The 22,616-nt window shown below is 41.8% G+C and overlaps 1 protein-coding gene across 25 annotated transcripts in view; it reads left to right on the plus strand.

Annotated features, from left to right (window-relative positions):
• Positions 1-22,616, plus strand: part of LOC138843593 (rho GTPase-activating protein 20) — a 51,568-nt gene that overhangs the window by 18,135 nt on the left and 10,817 nt on the right. For 19 of the 25 annotated variants that reach the window (XR_016211678.1, XR_016211681.1, XR_016211679.1 and 16 more), the window contains 8 exons: positions 473-514; positions 1,706-1,790; positions 4,018-4,158; positions 8,200-8,277; positions 10,421-10,487; positions 15,703-15,882; positions 19,668-19,804; positions 21,031-21,192. Coding sequence is in view for 19 of the 25 variants with exons in the window: in XM_089302107.1 (XP_089158233.1) it covers positions 473-514; positions 1,706-1,790; positions 4,018-4,158; positions 8,200-8,277; positions 10,421-10,487; positions 15,703-15,882; positions 19,668-19,804; positions 21,031-21,192 (892 nt within the window). In the remaining 6 variants the exon portion in view is untranslated. Of the gene's footprint in view, positions 1-472; positions 515-1,705; positions 1,791-4,017; positions 4,159-4,228; positions 4,918-8,199; positions 8,278-10,420; positions 10,488-15,702; positions 15,883-16,479; positions 16,612-17,559; positions 17,661-19,667; positions 19,806-21,030; positions 21,193-22,616 lie in introns of those variants that run through there. The other 6 variants (XR_016211683.1, XM_089302111.1, XM_089302122.1 and 3 more) reach the window with 6 other exon arrangements.

The raw sequence follows: 22,616 nt of genomic DNA on the forward strand, positions 1-22,616 counted from the left end.
TGAAGTACAGTGGTATGGATTTCCCCCCTAAAGTGAGCCCAGAGCATTCCATTCACATGCCCAGTCTCTTTAGTGTGACATAATCTGATCATAATGCTTTTTCCATTTGAATAGCACTTCAAGCTACAGGAGCACTCTGAGGTTTAATGACCTCCACTTTCGATGGTGGATACTGAGACTCCTGTCAGTTCAGTGACTCCTGTGATCACTGAGCTAGCATCCCATAGTTGCAATCCAGGGTTTCATTTCAAGTCAGCTTCTCCTTCCCTTGAAGAACTCTTTCCCATCGCTGTAATGTTGCTGTACAAGAGCAGACTCCACCCAGAGCCCTTGTGTGAGAGGGCACTACTTACGCCTGAGTCCCCGTCACCCACACTTGCCTGCTGGTGTGTTTGTCTGCAATGGTAGTCTTAATCAGATGGAATTAGTCTTTTATGTAGCTTACTATTTTCTCTGACTTCTCTGCTTGCAGTTCGAAGACATTTATGGAAAAATGGGAACGTCTGCTGGACAGGTATTTCTCTAGCATACAGATTTTGAATCTTTCGTTTGTGATAGGAGGCATAAATCTCTGCAAGCAGTGCCCCTACATGATTCCCACTTAAAAATGCTCTTCCCACTTGAAAATACTCTTAGATGATCTTGCAATCCTTGGTTTCTCTACATGTGCTGTAAGTCATGTTCCCTCATTCACATGAATGTTCTATTCACTGTTGAAGAAGTTCAAGATGTATCTTTCATCTTTCCCTCCATACAGCCTATGGATCAGAGCTAACAATATTCCCAATATGTATTAAATGTCTATAAATGTAGCTAGTACTGAGCTACTCAGTAGCTGAGTGGATCTACTCAGTGCTCTACTGAGTGAGTCTGAAAGCACCTGTTGCTTCCTACACTTGAAGCCATGAAGGCGGTCCAGATAGGAAAACGTTGAGGGGTGGATCTGCTGCCCAAACCACACATCAAGACACTCCCTGTTATTTTCCAGGCCATGCCGTCTTTCCCAGAATTATTTTCCTACTCATCTGGTTTTGTTGTTGTTCTTGTTTTGGCTTTTTAAAGATTTATTTATTTATCTGTTTGAGAGGTAGAGTTACAGAAAGAAGGAAAGGTGGAGGGTAAGCTCTTCCATCCACTGGTTCACTCCCCAAGTGGCCGCAATGGCTAGAGCTGGGCTGATCTGAAGCTAGGAGCCAGGAGCTTTTTCCTGGTCTGCTGTGGAGCTACAGGGGCCCAGGCCTTGGGCCATCTTCTACTGCTTTCGCAGGCCATAGCCAGGAGCTGGATTGGAAGAGGAGCAGCCGGGCCTGGAACCGGTGCCCATATGGGCTGCCGGTGCCACAGGCGGTGATGTTACCTCGTATGCCACAGCGATGCCACTCCTCATCTTTTGACCTTGCTGAGAAGTTCTACAAATCTAAATCTAAATAATATAAAAGTTATTTATAGATGAATATAAATATTTATATCCTGTAAGTATGCTATAGATATCTGTGCACAGAAATGCATATGTATGTCTCTGTATCAGTATATGTATTAGCTACCTCAAACAAGAGTTTCGTGTGTGTGTGTGTGTGTGTGTATATGTGTATATATAGGTACATATCAATGATGAGAAATATATAGAACATTTTGCCACATGAATTGATTTGAAGAGAAACATTAGCTAATTCATTAATTTTTGTTTCTTAATGATTTTGATTAGGTGTATAACTGAGTCGAAAGAGAAAGATCAAAAGCAGACGACAGTTCTACAGATAGAGTCAGATACCGTTAGCAACGTTCCTTATGTAAGTGTGTTTTGGACTCAACATTTTAAATTCCAATTTCCTGACTTTGACTGAAAGAGAGGTAGAGACAATGGGGATAGAGGTTTTAGGTAGAGAAACAGATAGAGATCAAGAAGTATGGGAAGAGGAACAATATAATGGAACAGAGGAGAGGAGAGAGGAGGGGATGAGAAGAAGAGGGAGGAGAGAGTGAGATTGGAGTGACAGAGAGAGATGGGAGAGTGAGAGTATTCCGAAGGGAACATGGAGAAATATATCTTCACCTACACATGCAATTTTTTTGTGTACATAAAAAAGTAAATGTTAGGTTATATGAAGCATTGGGAATCCACGATAACTCAGTGCTTATGCTTAGAAAGACTATTTCGTGTTAAATATCCACAGAGTTTCACATTTTCATAAAGTGTTTTTCCCAAGCCAGTATTCTGGGAATTAAATATTTCTCTTCATTTGTCACTACTTTCAAACAGTGTTTTTGTTTGTTCCCAGTTTTTCAATATTTATTTCATGTTAAAATATTTTTATTTATTTGGAAGGAATTTTAAAACCCTGAAATGTGTGAAAGAGTGATAGGACTATCACATCCAAATGTGCTGATTTGATGACATCTTGTCCTATTTTTGTTCCATAATTTATTTTCTCTGTCTGTCTCTTGATGTGTGTCTGGATATGCTTCTTTCTGAAGGCAGTTACATATGCTGCATGCCTTTATCTTCGAATACCTGTGTATTCCCAAGATCAAGATATAGTTTAGATAAACACCATACAGTCCTCACCTGGAAATGGAACATTGGTATAAATACTATTGCCACCTGTTGTTCATTTCATGTTCCAATTGATTGTTTGCTCTAGTAATGCTCCCTTTGTGGAACAGAATCCACTCTCTGAGTTAGGTGTTGCATTGAGCTGGTTACGTCCCACACCAAAGTCTGTCAGGATTGAATTAAACTTGGAGGGGTGAACCTTTGGAGAGATCGGTGTGTGTCTTCCTCATTTTTGTATGTTGTAGGGAAGAATATCTTCAGTTGGATCACATTTGATTTCTAAAATCATGACACACTAGCGCAGATCTTCATAACGGTGACCATGATAACACTGATACGCTATTTGACTTTTTTCTTTACAGCAGCTTCAGATCACAAAACATGGTATTCGCAGTGGAAAAAGCCTAGTCCAGCACAGCCATTTCCCAGCAGCTAATCAGAGCCAGGCATCTTTTATGAGCTGTTTTCCATAACCAGAGGAATTGCTTGAAGAAGTTGAAGTGGAGTTCTCCTGTAGGGAGGAGCACCCTTGTCTCAAGCTGCTTTGGTTTTAGTTATGGCAAATGGTTGCTCATCCTGGAATTTTTCAAAATCAATTTCATTTATGTATGGTTTTCATAAAATAATCATACCTAATGCTATTCATTCACACTTGAAAATCTGAGTTTTCTCTAATTTTCTCTTGATTTTATCTTACGGAAACTTGCCATTTCCTGTAGTAAAGTTCTGGTGCCAACCAATTTTCTAATTTGCTTTCATCCAAAAATGTGTAGATTTCAGCTTCACTTTAAAAAAAAAAGATTTATTTATTTTATTTATTTGAAAATCAGACTTACACAGAGAGAGGAAATGCAGAGAGAGAGAGAGAGAGAGAGAGAGGGAGGGAGGGGTCTTACATCCGATGGTTCACCCCCCAATTGGCTGCAATGGCCAGAGCTGCACGGATCCGAAGCCAGGAGCCAGGAACTTTTTCCAGGTCTCCCACACAGGTGCAGGGGCCTAGGGACTTGGGCCATCCCACTGCTTTCCCAGGCCACAGAGGAGAGCTGGACTGGACTTGGAGCAGCCAAGTCTTGAACCAGCGCCCATATGGGATGCCAGTACTTCAGGCCAGGGCATTCACCCACTGCACCACAGCGCCAGCCCCTCAGCTTCACTCTTGAAAGGCACTTTTGCTGAACCTGGAAAGAATATCCTAGCTAATATTTCTCTCTCTACGCCTTGCAGATATTCCACTGTGTTCTGGTCACGATGCTTTCTGATAGCTTGAGTGATCCATGGTGACTGTCTTATTTGCCTATTTTTGTGTCCCTGCTTTCAGGATCTGTGCTCCTTCTCTGACTTACAGTAATATGACCACAATGTGCCAAAACATGGCTTTCTTTGAATCTATTTTGTTTGATATTTTCTGAGTTCCTTTAATTTGTAACTTTTTAAAAAAGATTTATTTATTTACTTGAAAGTCAAATTACACAGAGGGAGAAGGAGAGGCGCGGAGAGAGAGAGAGGTCTTCCATCCACTGGTTCACTCCCCAGATGGCCGCAACGCCTGGAGGCACTGCAATCCGAAGCCAGGAGCCAGGAGCTTCCTCCGGGTCTCCCACGTGGGTACAGGGGCCCAAGGACTTGGGCCATCTTCTACTGCTTTCCCAGGCCACAGCAGAGAGCTGGATGGGAAGTGGAGCAGCCAGGACTTGAACTGGCACCCATATGGGATGCCGGCATACAGGCAGCGACCTTACCCGCTATGCCACAGCACCAGCCGCTAATTTGTAACTTTTTATTTTTGTCAAATTTGGGGAAATTTCACAGTGACTGCAAACATTTTTTCCTTCCTGTAGGCAGCAAATAGATGGGTTTTGTTTGTTAATCCATTCAGCCAGTCTGTGTCTTTTAACGGGGGATTTGAAGGCATTTAGATTGAAGATGACTATTAATAAGTAACTACTTTTCCCTGCCATTTTCCCAAAAATATTCCTGTTTTTTACGTTGAATTTCCTTTGAACTTTTACTGAGGGATTTTCTTCCTTTACCTTCTTTTGTAGTGATGACCATGTTTCTGTGTGCAACAAATCCTTAAGCATCTTTTGTGGGGCTGGACGGGTGGTGATAAATTCTTTGAATTTCTGTTTGTTATGGAAGGTCTTTATTTCACCTTCGTTCATAAATGAGATCTTTGCAGGTATGATATTGTTGGATGACATTTTTTTTCTTTTAAGCCTTGGAGTATATCTGGCCATTCTCTCCTAGCTTGTAGGGTTTCTGATGAGATGTCTGCTGTGAGTCTAACTGGAGATCCTCTAAAAGTACCATGACATTTCTCACATGCACATTTTAGAATCTTCTCCTTCTGTTTTACTGTGGTGAGTTTGATTACAATGTGGCATGATGAGGATATTTTCTGGTTATGTCTATTAGGAGTTTCATGTGCTTCCTTACTTGGATGTCCCTTTCTTTCTCCAAATTAGGAAAGTTTTCCGTTACTATTTCATTCAAAAGGCCTTCTAATCTTTTCTCTCTTTCCATGCCTTCAGGAACTTCTAGAACCTGTATGTTGGGTCACTTTATAGTATCTTGTAGATTTCCAACAGTGTTTTTTAGGTTTCTAATTTCCTCTTCTTGTGTTTGGTTTGACTGTATTCTTTCCTGTGCTTTGTCTCCTAAGTCTTATATTCTTTCTTCTTTTTTTTTTTTTTCTACAGGCAGAGTGGGCAGTGAGACAGACAGAGAGAAAGGTCTTCCTTTGCCATTGGTTCACCCTCCAATGGCCGTTGCGGCCGGCACGCTGCAGCCAGCGCACCGCGCCGATCCGAAGGCTGGAGCCAGGTGCTTCTCCTGGTCTCTCTTGGGGTGCAGGGCCCAAGAACTTGGGCCATCCTCTACTGCACTCCCAGGCCACAGCAGAGAGCTGGCCTGGAAGAGGGGCAACCGGGACAGAATCCGGTGCCCCGACCAGGACTAGAACCTGGTGTGCTGGCGCCGCTAGGTGGAGGATTATCCTATTGAGCCGTGGTGCCGGCCCATATTCTTTCTTCTTCACTGATTATGTTGTTAAGGCTCCCCACTGCATTTTTAATTCATTTTATTATATTCTTCATTTCATTTTGATTTCTCTTTAAGGTCTCAATTTCATGGAGGAAATTTTATTTCATGTCCTGTACAGATTTCAGTAGTTTGTGCATTTGTGTCCGATAACTTCTGTGTAATCTTACGATCAATTTTTAAACTTCCATTTCCTACATTTCTTCTGCCTCAATGTATTCACAATCTACTGTTGAAGGGTTTTACTCTTTTCAGGGTGTCATGTCGTGTTCCTTATTCTTGTTTCTTGAATTGGTGGGTTTGTTGTTTGGCATGTGTGGAGATACTTGTTGGTTTCTTCCTTTTCTTCTTCTTCTTCTTTTTTTTTTTTTTTTTTTTTTTTTTGGTCTAGTGGATTTTATCTGTGTACTGTGGCTCTGTAGATAAGTGGAATGTCTACTTTAAGTGAATATCTAGCTTGTAGTGGGTGTGATCAGGGAGCTCTGTTCAGTTCTCCAGGGTTAAGGGCATGTCTGAGGTGATACACCCAGGTTTGGCACAGTAAATCTCTCTCTCTGTTTTTTATCAGAAGGGAAATTTTTTCTGCTCAGCTGAGCTCCTCTCCTTAATGGAGACCAGTGCCTTAGCGCTAGCCCCAGTGGCTATAATATTCATCCACTCTGTCGCAGGGAGCACACAAAGGATCTGTGCAGTCCTCAGTGTAAGTTTAGATTCTCCAGCGATGTCTCTCACCAGGTAACCAGGAAGCCCTGAGCTTGTGGAGTCTCCCAGTGTGAGTGCCCAAAGTCCCAGCCTCACCGTGGATCCTGCCTCACACCCTCAGTTTTTTTCACAGTCCCAGTAGAGAAGCCTCACAAAGTCACAGGCTCCTATCCCCCTGTTAGTTCTTCCCACTAGTCAGGGGTCTCCACTCAACTAGTTGCTGGGCATGGACACGAGCTGGCACAGCTGTTACATATGTCCAAAATGGCACCTGCTCTATTGGCTTGTTACAGAATGGCATTGTAAAGTGATTGGGGAAAGAGAAATTGTGTCCATACTTTTTTTTCTCTTCTAGTTTGGAAAGTACACTTTCCTCGTTGGGGCTGCAAGCCAAGTTTTCTCTAGGCTCTCTTTGCAGCTTAATCACCAGTGCCTTGGACTACTGCTAGTACTGTCTGGTCTCACCTCACTTTCCAATGCCAGTGCGTAGGCTCTCGGTTGCTGGGCAGGCTCTCGGCTATTGGAGTCCCAAGTTGTGGGCATCCGTGCCATCCACAGGAGGTCCACCATGTCCCTCTAATTTTGGTAGAGTTTCCTCTGGCATTTTCTCCCCAACTCTTCCCTGAGACTACACTCTTTCCACTTTTTAAAAACTATCTTCTCCTGGACTAGGGCAGTAAGCTCTAATTTTTTCAATCATACCTTTCTTCCTTTTTCAGACTGACTGTTTCCAATTGATGTATTTTCAAATTCATTGTCTTCAATTTGCCATCTCACTTGTGCTTTTTAGTCCACCCACTGCATTGTTCTTTCAGATATTTTTCACAGCTAAAGTTCCCATTTTGAAATATCTTCTGTTTTTGTGCTGGGACAGCCTCTACTTTTTTTAATTTTTTTTTTTCATTTTCAGCACATTTGTTTTAATGTCTTGGAGCACATAGCTGCTTTTGTTGCATAATTTTCATATGAAACTCTTAGAGATCTGGTCACATTTCCCTGGCCGTTATATATGGAGTAACATCTCATATGGAAAAGAAATGAAACTCATTTCCATATTTTCTAATTATTGAATAGTTTAAGTTACATGCTTATAAGCAGCTCCATCTATGTGTTCATAGAGAGAACAGGACCAGAAAAGAAGGCCCATACCCTTGTACTGCTTATTTTGAATTTAATGATTTCCATATACCATGAAAATCCATTATGTTACAAACCAGATAAATTGGAAAAAGATGAGTAATCCTTCAAAAGAGTTTTTTTCCTTAAAAAATTCTGTGAAAGTGTTCATGTACAGTTTTAAAATTCTATGGGTATCTCAAAAAAGAACTCAGATGTCTAGAATTTTCAGCCTTGAATTCTGGGTTCATGGTCTCAATACATTTTGACAATGAAAATCTAAAAAGGGTGATCTGACTAGGAGAAGGTATTCCCTACATAGTGGTTTATGGAGCAAGAATGCCTGTGAGAGCCAGTTCTTACTCTCATTTGACGAGGACTGAATATATGGTATGCAAAGAAATCAATCTAAACATAAAAACACAACTCATCAAGAGAAGGAGAGAGACTGACTCCTTGTTGAACTATTCCCTGCATGATGGAAATAGTCTTTGGGTGTTAGGCTCTTTCTGAATTGAGGTTCTTTCTGTTTGGGCCTAAGCAGTTATATTTTTAGTATCATAACTCCTCTATTAGAAACATGTTAATTAATTGAAATTCTTTCTTCTGGCTTTGTGTTACGTAAAGTAATAAAAATCAGTTATCATTAAGGTTTGGTGCTTCATATGTATTTTGCTTTGTCATTACTCAAACTTTACCCTGAAACCAAGAGTTTCATAATTATGTAACCATATACTTTAACATTCTCCTGTATCAGCAGTTTTTTCTTCTTTTCCCTTTTACAGTCTGGAATTATAACAGTTACCAATTTAGACACAGTGAGTGACGTTATCCATATGGCACTACCAGTGCTAGGATTAAGTGTAAGTAATCTGAAAGATACTTTGAGTTAAATAACAACTTTGGTTTTTGAGATGAATATATTTTCCCTTTGATCCAGATACATGCACACATGCTTACAGTGTATATTTGTAAAATACAGTTCCGGGCAAAGAGACCAATTGTAGGCAGCAATATATTTTGTCCCCAGAACCATGTGCACATGTGGGAATGGAAAACGTTGGAGATGTATTTGTCTTTGTATGGGTATTGCTCTTCTGTTCCGATTTTAAATTTCATGTGAACTGAAAGCCATAATTTAATGAAATTGGAGTATAATTTCAGATTGCTATTGTCATGTATTTTATTTTTTTTGTGTGTATATATATAAATGTATATATATATATACACACAAAAATATCTTACATGCTTCCTAATAACCTTGTCTGTTGGATTGCTATTTCTGTATATTCTGGTTTCTCCAATCCCACACCTATCATCTCAGTGTACACAAACCTAATAGACATGTCTAGTTGAATTTTTTTTTTAATTTTTGAGGGTCGGAGAGGACAGAGATAGCAAGAGGGATGAAGACAGACACAGAGAGAGGAAGACACAGAAATACATAGAGAGGGTGCTCGCCTCTGTTGGTTCAATCTCTGGATGCCCACAGCACCTAAGGGTGGTCTGAAGCTAAGGTCTGGATGCAGGAGTACGATTCAGGTACCCCACGTGGGTGGCAGGAACCCAGTTACTTGAGAATTCATAGCTGCTTCCCAGAATGCACATTAGCAGGGAGCTGGAATCAGGACCTAGAACTTGGATTGGAACCCAGCTATTGTGGCGTGAGTCTCAGGCATCTTCAAACCACCATGCTAAAATCTCACTCCTTGTAAATTTGGACATGAAGAACACCTGCATAAAAGCTGTATGCCTTAGATGCTGATTCAGGGAATGATATATCTGGTGCCTCTAATAAATTATTAAAGAGCAAGATAAGAGTTGAATGAAAGCTTGCTCTTCGGGGAATGTGTGTGCACACCACATACATGTCTTTTTTAAAAACTTGTTTTATTTGAGAGACATAGACAGACAGAAGAGTTTATGTCTATGGTTTCACTCGACAAGTGCCTACAGCAGCAGTAGAGCTGATGCCTGGAGCTGAGAACTTAATCCAGGTCTCTTGTGTAGATGATAGAAAGCCAGCTAAATCCAGTAAAACACAGCATTCTTCAAAGAGACTGGAGATAGCTGAGAGTGGAATGATCAGGATTAGACTTACCTTTACTAGTGAAGTGGCATAAATATGATTCTTTATTCCTTAGGTCACTTGGGATAATAGCATTGTGATCCTTGTCAAAAGTCATATGGCATGAATCTGGGGTGTAGTCTTGGAGGCTCAGAAAGGGACCGAAGTTATTTCGGTCAGTCCTGTTAACTCGAATAGCATTGGCACTGGTCCCAATTATTTTCTTGTTTGGAAATGTAGAAATGCTAAAGAAATACATCCTTGATCTGGCTAAAAAGCCCATGAGAGTTTCTCAGGCATGGAAAGCCAAGACACTGTGGCAAAAAAATGACCTAAATGGAAGATCTCTGTGAGTGAGATCCCAGTGGAAAGAACAGGCCATCAAAGAAGGAGGCACCTTTCTCTGAAGGGAGGAGAGAACTTTCACTTTGACTCTGGCCTTGTCTAATAAGGCCGGAGTTTGTGAACCCAAGAGGTTTCCATAGCCTTGGCAGCTCATGACAAGAGCCTCGGGTGATTACTGACGTCATAAATAAGAGTGTCAACTGTTAAATCAATAATAGGAGTCACTGTGCACTTGCTGCCCATGTAGGATCTGTGTTTTTAATGTGTTGTACTATGTGAATGAATGGTAAGACTTATCTTCAAACAGTACTTTATGCTTTGTATGTCTGTGTGGGTACAAAGTGTTGAAATCTTTACTTAGTATATACTAAGTTGATCTTCTGTATATAAAGAGAATTAAAAATGAATCTTACTGAAGAGTTGGTTGGGAGAGGGAGTAGGAGATGGGATGGTTTGCGAGTGGGAGGGTGGTTATGGGGGGAAAATGCTTTCAAAATTTATATTTATTAAAGTTTTCTAAAAAACAAAAGAAATACATCCTTGAAGTATGCCCTGACAAAGACTTGTGATACTTAGTTCTTTTTGTCTCTAAGGGCTCAGAAATGGACTACCAATTGTGGGTCTATTCAAACCAGAGAAAGACCTCTTACCCGCTCATCGGTAAGTGTCCAGCAAAATAAAAAATGAAATGTATTGCTTCAAAATGGTAACTATTAATTTCCAGACTATGCATTGTTTGTTCTTAAGCTTAAATATCTTTACAAGGGAGAAAACAACCTCATGTAGTCAGTACTCATTTATAAAAGGAATTGCCAAGTGTATACTCTACCCTGGGTGCCTGACAACATATCTTCATACAGCAATTTAAGTTGTAGTTGGAAAAGAAACTGAAGTTTTATTCTCTGCTTTTCCATGTGGATAGCACAACTGTCTTGGAATAGTCCTTTTTTTTTTCTTTTTTTGTAATGAAATGAAAATGGGGTCGAATTTCATCTCTCCAAACATTTGATTGATGCCCATATACTGGTTTGTATTCCCCTTTCCATTTCTAGTCTCATAGGTAATCTCTATTTTTAAGTCTTGCAAAATCTGTCAGGTCTATGTCCAAGTATACCACTCTCCCTCCTCCTTCCTTTCTTATTCTTTCTTTTAAGTTTTATAATAACATACTTTCAGTTTACTTTAAAATCATATGCTTAACCCTCCACTAAGTAAAAAATTTACCAGTAGTAAGAAAGAACAACAACACTGTTCTAAATAGTAGAGGAACAGGTTATTATTTACAGACAAGGGCTTTAAACAATAATCACATCTCAAAATGTGAATTTTACTCATATACATTAAATTTTTGTACTCTATTTGGTACCACAGATCAAGGAAAGCATATGATATTTGTCTTTTTGGGACTGGCTTATTTAACTAAATATAATGGTTTTCCGATGCATCCATTTTCTTGCAAAAGACAGAATGTTGTTCTTTTTTGTGGTTGAATAGTATGTATATAGCACATTTTCTTTATCCAGTCATTGGTTGATGGACAGTTGGGTTGATTTTATATCCTAGCTATTGTGCAATTGAGCGACAATAAACATGGGGGTACAGATAACTCTTTCGTGCACTGATTTCCTTTCCCTTGGTAAATTCCCAGGTGTGGGATGGCTGGGTCACATGATAGGTCTATTTTCCTGTTTTTGAGGAATCTTCATACTGTGTTCCATAATGGCTGTATTAATCTACATTTCCACAGATGTGTATTAGGGTACCTTTTTCCTACGTCCTCACCAACATTTATTGTTTGTTGATTTCTGCATGAAAGCCAATTTAATTAAGGTAAGGTGAAACCTCATGGTGGTTTTGTTTGCATGTCTCTGGTAGCTAGTGATCCTGAGGATTTTTCTTGTGTCTCTTGGCCACGTGAATGTCCTCTTTTGAAAAATGCCTGTTCAAGTCCTTTGAGCATTTTGTAGCTGGGTTGCTTGTTTTGTTGTTGTTGAGTTTCTTGAGCTCTTTATAGATTCTGGATCTTAATCCTTTATCTGTTGTATAGTTTGCCAGTGTTTTATTCCATTCTGTCGGTTGCTTCTTCACTTTGTTGAGTGTTTCCTTTGTAGAAGCTTCTTACTTTGATGTAATCCCATTTGTGTATTTTTGCTTTGATCTCCTTGCTTCCAGGGTCTTTTTCAAGAGGTGTTTGCCTATGCCAGTGTCTTGCAGAGGTTCTCCAATGTTCTCTAGCAGTTTGATGGTATCATGTCATAGATTGAGATTCTTGATCCATTTTGAGTGGACTTTTGTATAGGGTATATAGGTATATAGGTAGGGTTCTTACCTCATACTTCTGCACATGTATATACAACTTTCCAGCACCATTTGTTGAAGATACTGACCATTCTGTAGGTATTGATTTTAGCTCATTTGTCCAAAGATTAGTTGGTTGTACATGTTGGATTGGTTTATGAAGATTCTATTCTGTTTCATTGATCTATGTATTTATTTTAGTGTCAGATCCAAGCTGTTTTGATTATAGTAGTATGCTTTTTTAAAAAAAGATTTATTTATTTATTTACTTATTTGAAAGTCAGAGTTTCACAGAGAGAGGAGGGGCAGAGAAAGAGAGAGATCTTCCATCCGATGGTTCACTCCCCAGTTGGCCACAACGGCCGGCGCTGTGCTGATCCAAAGCCAGGAGCCAGTAGCTTCTTCCAGGTCTCCTACGTGGGTGCAGGAGCCCAAGGACTTGGGCCATCTTCTGCTGCTTCTCCAGGCCATAGCAGAGAGCTGGATTGGAAGTGCAGCAGCGGGGTCTTGAACCGGCATCCATATGGGATTCCGGCACTTTAGGCCAGGGTGTTAACCCACTGCACCACAGTGCTGGCCCCTGTAGTATGCTTTTAAATCTAGTATTGTAATGCTCCCAGTTTTGCTTTTGTTGTTTAGTATTGTTTGAGCTTGTTGGGCTCTCTTGTTTTTCTGTATGAATTTTAGCATCATAGTCTCTAGATCTGAGGAGAATGCCTTTGGTATTTTCATTGGATCACATTGAATCTGTAAATTTCTTTCTTTCATATGGACATTATGATGATAAGTCTTCTGATCCATGAACATGGAAGATTTTTCCATTTTTGTCTGTTTTCTATTTCTTTAATGCTCAATAATTTTCATTGTAGAGATCTTTCACCTTCTTGGTTCAGTTTATTTCAAGGTGTTGACATTTTTGTAGCTATTGTGAATGGGACTGATCTTACCAGTTCTTTGTCAGGCTTGGCATTGTCTGGGTACACAAAGTCTATTACTTTTTTGCATTGATTTTATATCCTGCAACTTTACCAAGCTCTCTTATGAGTTCCAGTAGTCTTTTAGTGGAGTTTCTGGTTCCCCTGTGTTTATGAATGTGTGTGTGTGTGTGTGTGTGTGTGTATACATGCATGCATGTCATCTGCAAACACATATATATTTATTGTGAAATTATGTCAAGAAGTTATTTGAGCATGATTAAAAATTAAGATAATCACATTCAAACTCCTAAAAGGTTTTTTGATGAACAAACATGTACAGTTCAGCCATTCTTTTTGTTGAATTTTCTAGCACTTGATCTTGAGGTTGTTGATAAAAACATTATACTTCTCCTAAAATAGTTGTTGAATTAACCTATATAAAGAAGAAACCATTCATGAATCATCATGTGTTTCAGTGTCTCTCATAGAAACAAGCCCTCGAAAGGAAGGGAGGCATACTATTTGTCATAGACTTTGTAATATAATGCTGGTGATTTCTATGAAAATCAAACAGTATTACTTACCTGGGCAATCTTCCTATTCTTCTTTCAACAGTCATGTAAAGGAACTAATGTGTAATTTATAATGTTTTCAAGTCACTTACAAAATTTGAAAATAAAGTTTCTGTTCTTTCTGAATGTACTTTGTCAGTCTCAAAATTCAGGAATTGCTAAATACATCTGAGGACAAAAGCCAACCACCGATTTTATGATGTTTCTCCTTAATTTTGACATCTTTGTAACAAGATAGCAATAGAGGCCGGCGCCATGGCTCACTAGGCTAATCCTCCGCCTTGCGGTGCCGGCACAGCGGGTTCTAGTCCCGGTCAGGGCGCCGGATTCTGTCCCGGTTGCCCCTCTTCCAGGCCAGCTCTCTGCTGTGGCCAGGGAGTGCAGTGGAGGATGGCCCAAGTTCTTGGGCCCCGCACCCCATGGGAGACCAGGATAAGTACCTGGCTCCTGCCATCGGATCAGTGCGGTGCGCCAGCCGCAGCGCGCAGGCCACGGCGGCCATTGGAGGGTGAACCAATGGCAAAAAGGAAGACCTTCCTCTCTGTCTCTCTCTCTCTCTCACTGTCCACTCCGTCTGTCAAAAAATAAAAAAAAATTAAAATAAAGATAGCAGTAGAGTTAGTGTGCAAATCAAATACTGTAAATGAATTTATTGAGTAGATGGCATTTGTTTATGTAAAATGTTTTTTCTGGAGGATGATTTGGACCCGAACAATGGCATGCACTGTGACTGGCTCCAAGAAATCCTAAGAGTGTATCTGTCGTTGGTGACTCCTAGCGGTCATTATGGATGTGTGTTTAATATGCTCTCAGTTCCTGATCATCTTTTTCTGTCCTGGTTATGCCGATGGTTTGGTTTTGTTAATATTGCAGTTGTAGAAGCTTCTTTTACCATGAAAGAGACAAGTTGCTATAATTCTTGCTCTGAACAGGGTATTAATGTCCCATGAAATGGAAAATTTAACTAATATGTCAGAAATTGAATAAAGGGAGCTTTCACTTTGTTGTTGAAAAGAAAATCCCTTTGACAGCACAGAATCGTGAAAACATGTTCGAAGTTTAGTTTTTGAGAGGCAAAAATAGACACAGAATGTTAAATTGCTAGTTCTATCCTTAAAGGTCCACGAAGATTGGAGGTGTCCTAGGGCAAGGGCCAGGAGCCAGAAGGCAGGTCATCAGTCCAGTCTTGCACGTGAGTGGCAGGAACATCAGTGTTCAAGACAACAGCTCTGCATCTTAGGGTCTGATCTGCATTTGCAGAGAGCTTCAGTCAGGATCCATGATCAAGGACCAAACCAGGTGGTCCAATGTGGGACAGAGGTGTCTTCATGGACATCCCAATTGCTAATAACCACCAGGAGCAGAGGATCTTGAGAATTTCTTGGGTTGCCAGCAATTTAAAAATGAGAGAGGAAAGCAATGACATTACATGTACTCCGTGAACATCAGTTGGTAGGATGGCTCTGGGTCTCTAACACTCTGCAGCACTCCCTCAGCTAGTGAGCTGTGAGGGGCTCCCGAGAGGGCCAAAGTAGGAGGGAAGTGTAACAGCAGACCATGGCCCCAGAGCTCTTGAGAATCACAGGCTATAAAACTGACAGAGAAATGAAGTCTCTTTTCATGATCTAACATCGTGGGAGAGAGATTCTAGGTTACAGCAACTCATGACATATATGGCCCAATCATTTAAAAAATGCAGACCACTGATGTTTACTCATGTTTACTCATATGAGGACGTTAAAAATCTAGTTGGAGTCAAGGCAGATTTTAGCAGGCCTTCTACTTTACAACGGAAATAACAAGTCATCAGTGTGCAGTGCACTGAGGGATCTTGGTCTTCTAAGCTAGGCAATGGGCTACTACTTCTGTTTGCGTTGGAAAGGTCCTCTGCCTGGGTGCCTGCTTTATGCAGTGCCTCCCCAGAGAGAGCACACCTGATGCTCACTCCCAAGACACAGCTCTCTTCCTTGCAGAAGCCCCAGGAGAACTTGAGCTGTCCCCGGTGCTGTACCCACACTGACAACAAGGCATGTTTGATCATACCTGTCACCATCAGCCTGATGTGTATTGAGATTTCTCTCTGCCTAGGGCATGAGTGTCCATATGCTATCCAAGCAAGCTACCATCGAGCTGCCTTTCATAATCAGGAACCGGGGAAGTCCACCTCCGCCCTGAGCATGGAGGATCCCGTTCTGGAGATCTTGTCTGATGGAGGGATCCAGTTCGTGTTGAAGCCCAGGCACACGGCTAAAAGGCAGCGCCGGTGCGGTAAGTCTAATTTCCAGCAGGGTTCTGCTCTCTGCTCATCCATGCATTCCTGAGAAAAAAATTCATGACAGAGAGCTGTTCTCCATGAGGGAGGAGGTGTGCATAAGTACAGGGACCCAGTACTCACCAAGAACCAGGCTTAGAGAAACTGTTCAAAGTCAGAACCCATCTCACTTCCAGGAGGATTGTGGTGGTTCTTCTACATTAGAACTTTTGTCTCCTCTGGATACCCTGAGCATTTGCTCCATAAAATAATGCATGCACAAACTTATGTGTCTGTAGAGAGAAGTTTCTTGTGGCCTGGCATCATGGTACAGTGGGTTAAGCTGCATCCTGCAATCCACATCAGAGCATTGGCTTGAGTCCTGGCTCTCCCAGTTCGGATGAAGCTCGCTGGCTTTATCAGAATGTGCCTGGGAAGGAAGCAGAAAATGACCCAAATACCTGGGTCCTTTGTCTCGCATGTGGGAGACCCAGGTGGAGTTCTAATCTCCAGCCCTGTCCCTGGTTGTTGTGGCCATTTGAGAAAAAAACAGTGATGAAAGATGTCTTTCTCTGTGTGTTATTCTGTATTACAAATAAATCTTTACAATGAAGAGCATCATGTGTGAAGGCCTGGAAATGAAGACTAAGCATTCCAGAGGGTAACCCTGAACCTGGAGTGAGAGCAGGAAGTAATCAATGTACTGCATGCCTTAGACTTACCTTATATGGAAGATCTCCAGGATGGTGAGAAACTGTGGCATTGAATTTGGATCTCTTCTGGCTTGGGCTGAAGTGGCTAGGGGGTTGCTTCCTGAATTGATCTCTTCATTATGCCCACGGCATGCTGACTTCCTCCAGGCTTCAGATGCATATCTAGACCAGACATGGACTGAACAGTTACGATCAGGGATGTTTCAGCTTTTTGCTTTCCAGTCTCTCCCTACTTGTCAATATTCTTTTGAGAGACCTTTCTCTGAAGAACAGTTTTTAGTAAGGTGGGAAATATTGTGGCAAGAATATAATGATTTCCACTGTGAATGGTGTTCGTACTTTTCTTGTGAGGATATTCTGTGATTTATATAGCTTATAAATGTGTTTTTGGTTGTAATTTTGAGCATATAGCAATATTCTATAAATGTTGCTCCTATGCAAGATTGTGAATCTGAACTTTGTAAACATCCACAACCCCCATTTGGGCAAGAGAATGCCACCACCAGAAGTATCGCCAGGAGTGTCAGAAAGGCTCAGTGTTTTTGAAGTGAGCTTGTTGAATTATGCAACGTGTCTCATGGAAAATGGCTGCTGTTTCCATTGGTCACAGAAGCAGCATGCGCTCTCAGTAAATAATGTACCTTATGAAAGCCTCAGCTAAGCACCGAAAGTATTTTTGTTTGAGAAAGATTGTAATGGCACTCATCTCTCTCTGTTCCCATATGTTCTGGATGTATAGATTCATATCAAGGTATGGAGCATGATGCTTCATTGCTTAGCTGTGTGACAACTAAGTAGTGGATTATGTCCCAATAGATTTTTAAATAATGAAATCAGGTGAGTCCTAGGTGTACCAGGTTGCGCACGAGTTAAACCATGTATTCTTGCCTGTTTTAAAGAAAGAGTTGGATATGGTAGTATGTATGAGCAGCCTCCTGCATTTGAGATGGCATTTGCTTTTTTCTTGTCTCCTTTTAAAAGGTGGAATTTTGAATGCTTGGTGTTGGATTACTTTGTGACTGCATGCTATCTGGAGAGTACTAACTAACCAGAAAGAGAATGGAGATAAAGTTTACTTTAGGGTGAGGAAACTGATGTGTGGGATCCCTTACACCATTTGATTGTAAATGATTACAGAAGAAAGTAATTCTCTTCACGGTTGTGATGAGTTGTGTGCCATGCTGAGTAATACATTATATTAGTGCAATGAGGTGTAGATAGCATCATTCTTAAACAAGTTGAGTCAAAGGAAAGTCCAAAGAATTGAGTAACTGGACTGGCTGATGAAGTGGCACATCTTGGAGCCTATCCTGGCTTCCTCAGTGATATAGCACCATGAGGATTGCCCTCCCTTGTTTGTCTGATGGTGATGCATTCAGGGGCCCAGAAATGCCAAGAAGATGGCTGATGAATGATATTTGGGGAGGGGGCCGGTGCTGTGGCACAGCGGGTTAAAGCCCTGGCCTGAAGCGCAGCTGTCCCATATGGGCACCAGTTCTTGTCCCGGCTGCTCCTCTTCCGATCCAGCTCTGTGCTATGGCCTGGGAAAGCAGAAGAAGATGACCCAAGTCCTTGGGCCCCTGCACCCATGTGGGAGACCCAGAAAAAGCTCCTGGCTCCTGGCTTCGGGTCAGCATAGCTCTAGCCGTTGTGGCCATCTGGGGAGTGAACCAGTGGATGGAAGTCCTTTCTCTGTCTCTACCTCTCTCTGTAATTCTGTCAAAATTAATCTTAAAAAAAAAAAAAAAAAACAGATTGTTTTTGGCAACTTCACCCATCTGTCTATCACACTGCACCTTGACTCCTCTGGTGCCTTTTATGATATTCAGCATAGATCGGTCATTTAAGAAGAAAAGTTTAGGTGCCTTCTTAAGAAAACGTGCACAGCTGAGCAGTAGATACTCCAAACTCATGTTTTCCTTGGTGATCCTCTTTTCTGTGGAAAATTCCTCTTCAGCGTTCAGTTGGCAGAGCTTGATGGGTAGCTAAAATATAGGCTGTATAGCTTGGCAGGGTGGCACAAGGAACAAGGCCCCACGGGATCCTGCCACTCATTTGGGAACCAAGTGAAGAAGGTGAAATCAAATCACCTGGGGAACAGGTTAAGCTTTGTAACCCTGAAGAGTGAGGGAGGTAGAGGCTGGTTGAGTGATATCAGGGAGCTTGTGTCATGAAGTGCAGATCTCTTTGATGGGAGTGAGTTGCTGGTGGTTGGGCATTCAGACTACCAAACAGGAAATCTCATAGGGAAAGGTGACTTAGCATGAAGTAGATTATGAGACTCCACTTAGTTTGAATGTCAACTGTATTTTTTTGCTTTTCAAATGAGTTCTGACACCTGACTCCACTGGGTAAACTTAAGAGGATGTGTATAACTCAATGTGAGGTGTCTCATTATGCAAAAAAAATAAAAAGCAAAAACTGTAGGTAGCACTGCCAGAATTGAACCTGAGCAGCTTCCTCAAGTCTTTATATTTCATTTCTGGTTGATGAATTGATTGTTTGATTTGAGAGACCATCACACACATGCACAAGAGAAGGAGAGAGAGAGAGAGAAAAGAAGAGAAGAGTTGAGTTGAGTTTCCTATCCTCTGATTCACTCCCTAAATGTCAGCCGTGGCCATGGGCCAGGGACAGAACTGGAATCTGGTATTTACATCATGTCTCCTTTGTGACAGGCAGGACTAGAGCTGGAATTTGGGAACTTATTCCATGTTGTGCTTGTGAGAGGTAGGAACCCAAATTTGTTAGCCATGCATACTGCCTCAGAGGGCCTGCATTTGCAAGAAGCTGGAATTGGGAGCCAAAGATGGACATCAGGTCCAGATGCTCTGATATGAGCCTAGGGCATCTTAACAATTAGGCTAAACACCTGATTCTAACTGCCAGCTTATAGGAAATTGGGAAGAAAAGTTCATGAACGTCACGTGGATGGTACTAGCCAATTTCAGATCGTAAGCTCTTGTACACCACAAATGGATCAGTTTCTGTCTTTTCTAAGGCTGGAAACAGTCACCTGTCAAATGGAAAGGGTGGAAACAGAATCTGTCAATGATCCTCTACAGCTAATGGTCTCACTTTCTCCTCAGGCTTTCCCACAAACTGTCTGTCTTGCTGGGGCATTACCAGAAGCCATAATGACCTGCCCCAGGACTCCCCTCCTGCTATTTCGGTGCCAACACTCCTGAGAGTGTCTGGTGTTGAGGACCTGACCCTCACACTCTGGGTAGGTATCATTTTGATCTTCTGAAGCCCTCCTCAGGAGTGAGCGTTCTGAGGGCTTGGTGTCATCATCCAAAAGTGTTTCAAATGAGGCCATCATTTGTCAGTCCCTGGCTTTGGCTGACATGCCTTCTTAATGTGACCTCAAAGAAGAACAGTCAGCTCAGTTATCGTGGTCTTACTTCAAAGGCAACAGGAGAAAGAACCGTTCCGTTTATTCTGCTGGTTTCAGCGATGTTACCCAGTCACCTGCTCACACACAGCAAAAGGAATGTTTCTGAATCTCTTGGAGTCGACATCCCCCCATGTTCCCCTTTTAGCCTCTTCCTTGAAGTGTTCCTTCATTTCCTTTTTGTCTAGATGACTCAAACTTAGAACTCAACGTCCCTCACTGTGGGCGTGGTTTGTATTTCAGATGATTAGATGGATCACCTGCCATTTATGTATCCTTCTATCATAAGAGAATGTGTCAGAGGAAAGCCACAGAACGTGGCCTATGTTATTTCCCAGGAGGGCATTTAAGAGTTGGCACATTGATTGTCCAGCACATCTACATACACTATGCTAGATGTAGGGCATTTTTTGCGAGGTGGGGAGGAATGTATCAAGTTAGTTCCATGCTAGATGGTGCCCCAGCCCTTGCAGCATTCACAAGTTGAAGGAGTTGCTAGGATCCTCATCACTGTGACATCATTCATGGATAAAAGGAAAGCATGAGTAAGGTGATGTCCTATGCCCAAGGTCTCATGAAAAGTAAGGGACCTAATAGATGACAGATTCCTGGAGATACCTGACTGTGACACTCCTGTTCCCCTCTTGGCATGAAGATGAGGCAGAAGGACATGAAAGTCAACAAGTTTGGCAACAAGTGTGGCAACGAGATTTTCCTAGTTGGGAAAGGCCATCAGTACTAGGAAATAATGAGAACAGCATGGTAAAACAGGAGAGAGTGATTCACTAAAAGCTTGAAGCAGAGAAGTTTGGTGTACAAGTTTCATTCCTTGAAAAGGAAACTAGGTTAAAGCCAGCATTCAAAACAATTTAGTGGGTGGACACAGATCAGATGGATGGGTTGAACATATATTTAGAGACACTGAACAAAATTTTCTTCCCTCACTTCAGCTGCTGCTGTGTCAGTTCCCATACTCTTCTCTACAGGGGGCTAGCTTTTGTTCTGGGCTTGTGGATATGAAATGTCCTTTAATTAGTTTTCCTTTTTCTTTTCCACAGGAAGTGATTCGTATTATCAAGCAGAAAGGGCCAAAGACAGAGAATATTTTTCAAAAAGTTGGTGACATAAAGTCATTTATAGCCCTAAAGGAAAGATTTAACACAGGAGATAGAGGCGACTGGGGCAATGAATCGCCACTTGTGTTAGCAACACTGTTAAAGGTAGGGGGATTCTGGCATCATCTATGCACAATATGGAAGCTGTGTGATGGGTTTCATTCCTCATGACATCTCAAGAAGAGCAGTAGGCCTAATCAGTTAAGCGTCTGAGAAACTGAAAAACACATCAGAAACTCCAGGTTGTAGGCAGCTACTCCCTTCATTGGACAGACTCTGCTTGTTAGATAGCTTTCCCAGTCTTCAGACTCCATGCTTGCTGTCCTCATCTGAATGCTCCATGTAGAATTATGCTAGCATAGTTATAATTGCCCAAGCATCTTCCAAATAAACCCTGGTTATTCATATAGAATTTTGGCCAGTACAAATCTCCTGCATTTGCCAGATTTGACAGTGTCTTCCTAATGACATCAGAGTTTCCCAAAGAAACTTTATTTGAAATTTTGAAAACCATTCTAGGTGTTTTCCACAATAAGCAAACATTGCTCTTAAAATGAATTAAAAATACATACAAATGCCAAGAAAATTCCATTCTTTTCATTGCCATTCTTTCCCCTGTCTCTTATGCCTTTGCTTCACACGTGGTGTCAGGACTCTGCTATTTGGAGCTGCCTTCATTTTGACTACTGTTGGCATCTTATGTTCATTTCCATTGTACTTAAGCCAATACTCCTAGTTATAGTTACATAGTAACGAGCCCCAGCACAAAGCTCAGCTTGTGAATCTGACTTTGAAAGTGTTGCAGCAGGCAAAGCTAGGTTAGAAGTTTTAAAATGTTGGGCCTGTGTTTGGCATAGCAGGGTATGCTGGGGGTTGGAATGCTGGCGTCGTATATCAGAGCCCCAATTCAAGTCCTGGCTGCTGTGCTGCTGATCCAGCATCCTGTTAATGCATCTGGGAAGGCAGTGGAAGATGGCCAAGGTACTGAGGTTCTTGCCTCCCATGTGAGAGGCAAGGATGATGCTCTTGGCTTCAACCAGGGTCTGAACTGGATATTGCAGCCATTCATTTATGTAGGATCTCTCTCTGTCTCTCTTCCTCATTCATGAACAGTGTGCGTGTATGTGCATGTGTGTCTCGCTCTCTGTGCCTCTGCCCATTGAGCACAGAATTCTCTTTTTTTATTTATTTGAAAGTCAGAATTACAGAGAGAGGAGAGGCAGAGAGAGAGAGAGAGAGAAGTCCTCCATGCGATGGTTCACTCCCCAATTGGCCGCAATGGCCAGAGCTGCAGCGATCTGAAGCCAGGAGCCAGGAGCCTCCTCTGGGTCTCCCACGTGGGTGCAGGGGCCCAAGGACTTGGGCCATCTTCCACTGCTTTCCCAGGCCATAGCAGAGAACCTGGCCGGAAGAGGAGCAGCCGGGCCTTGAACCGGCACCCATACCATATGGGATTCTGGCACTTCAGGCCAAGGCGTTAACCTGCTGCGAAACAGTGCCATCCCTGAGCAAAGAATTCTAAAATCCAA

Source organism: Oryctolagus cuniculus, chromosome 8, assembly GCF_051225735.1.
Source record: "Oryctolagus cuniculus isolate XC-2025 breed Fujian yellow rabbit chromosome 8, ASM5122573v1, whole genome shotgun sequence".
In the NCBI taxonomy this organism is placed as follows: Eukaryota; Metazoa; Chordata; class Mammalia; order Lagomorpha; family Leporidae; genus Oryctolagus; species Oryctolagus cuniculus.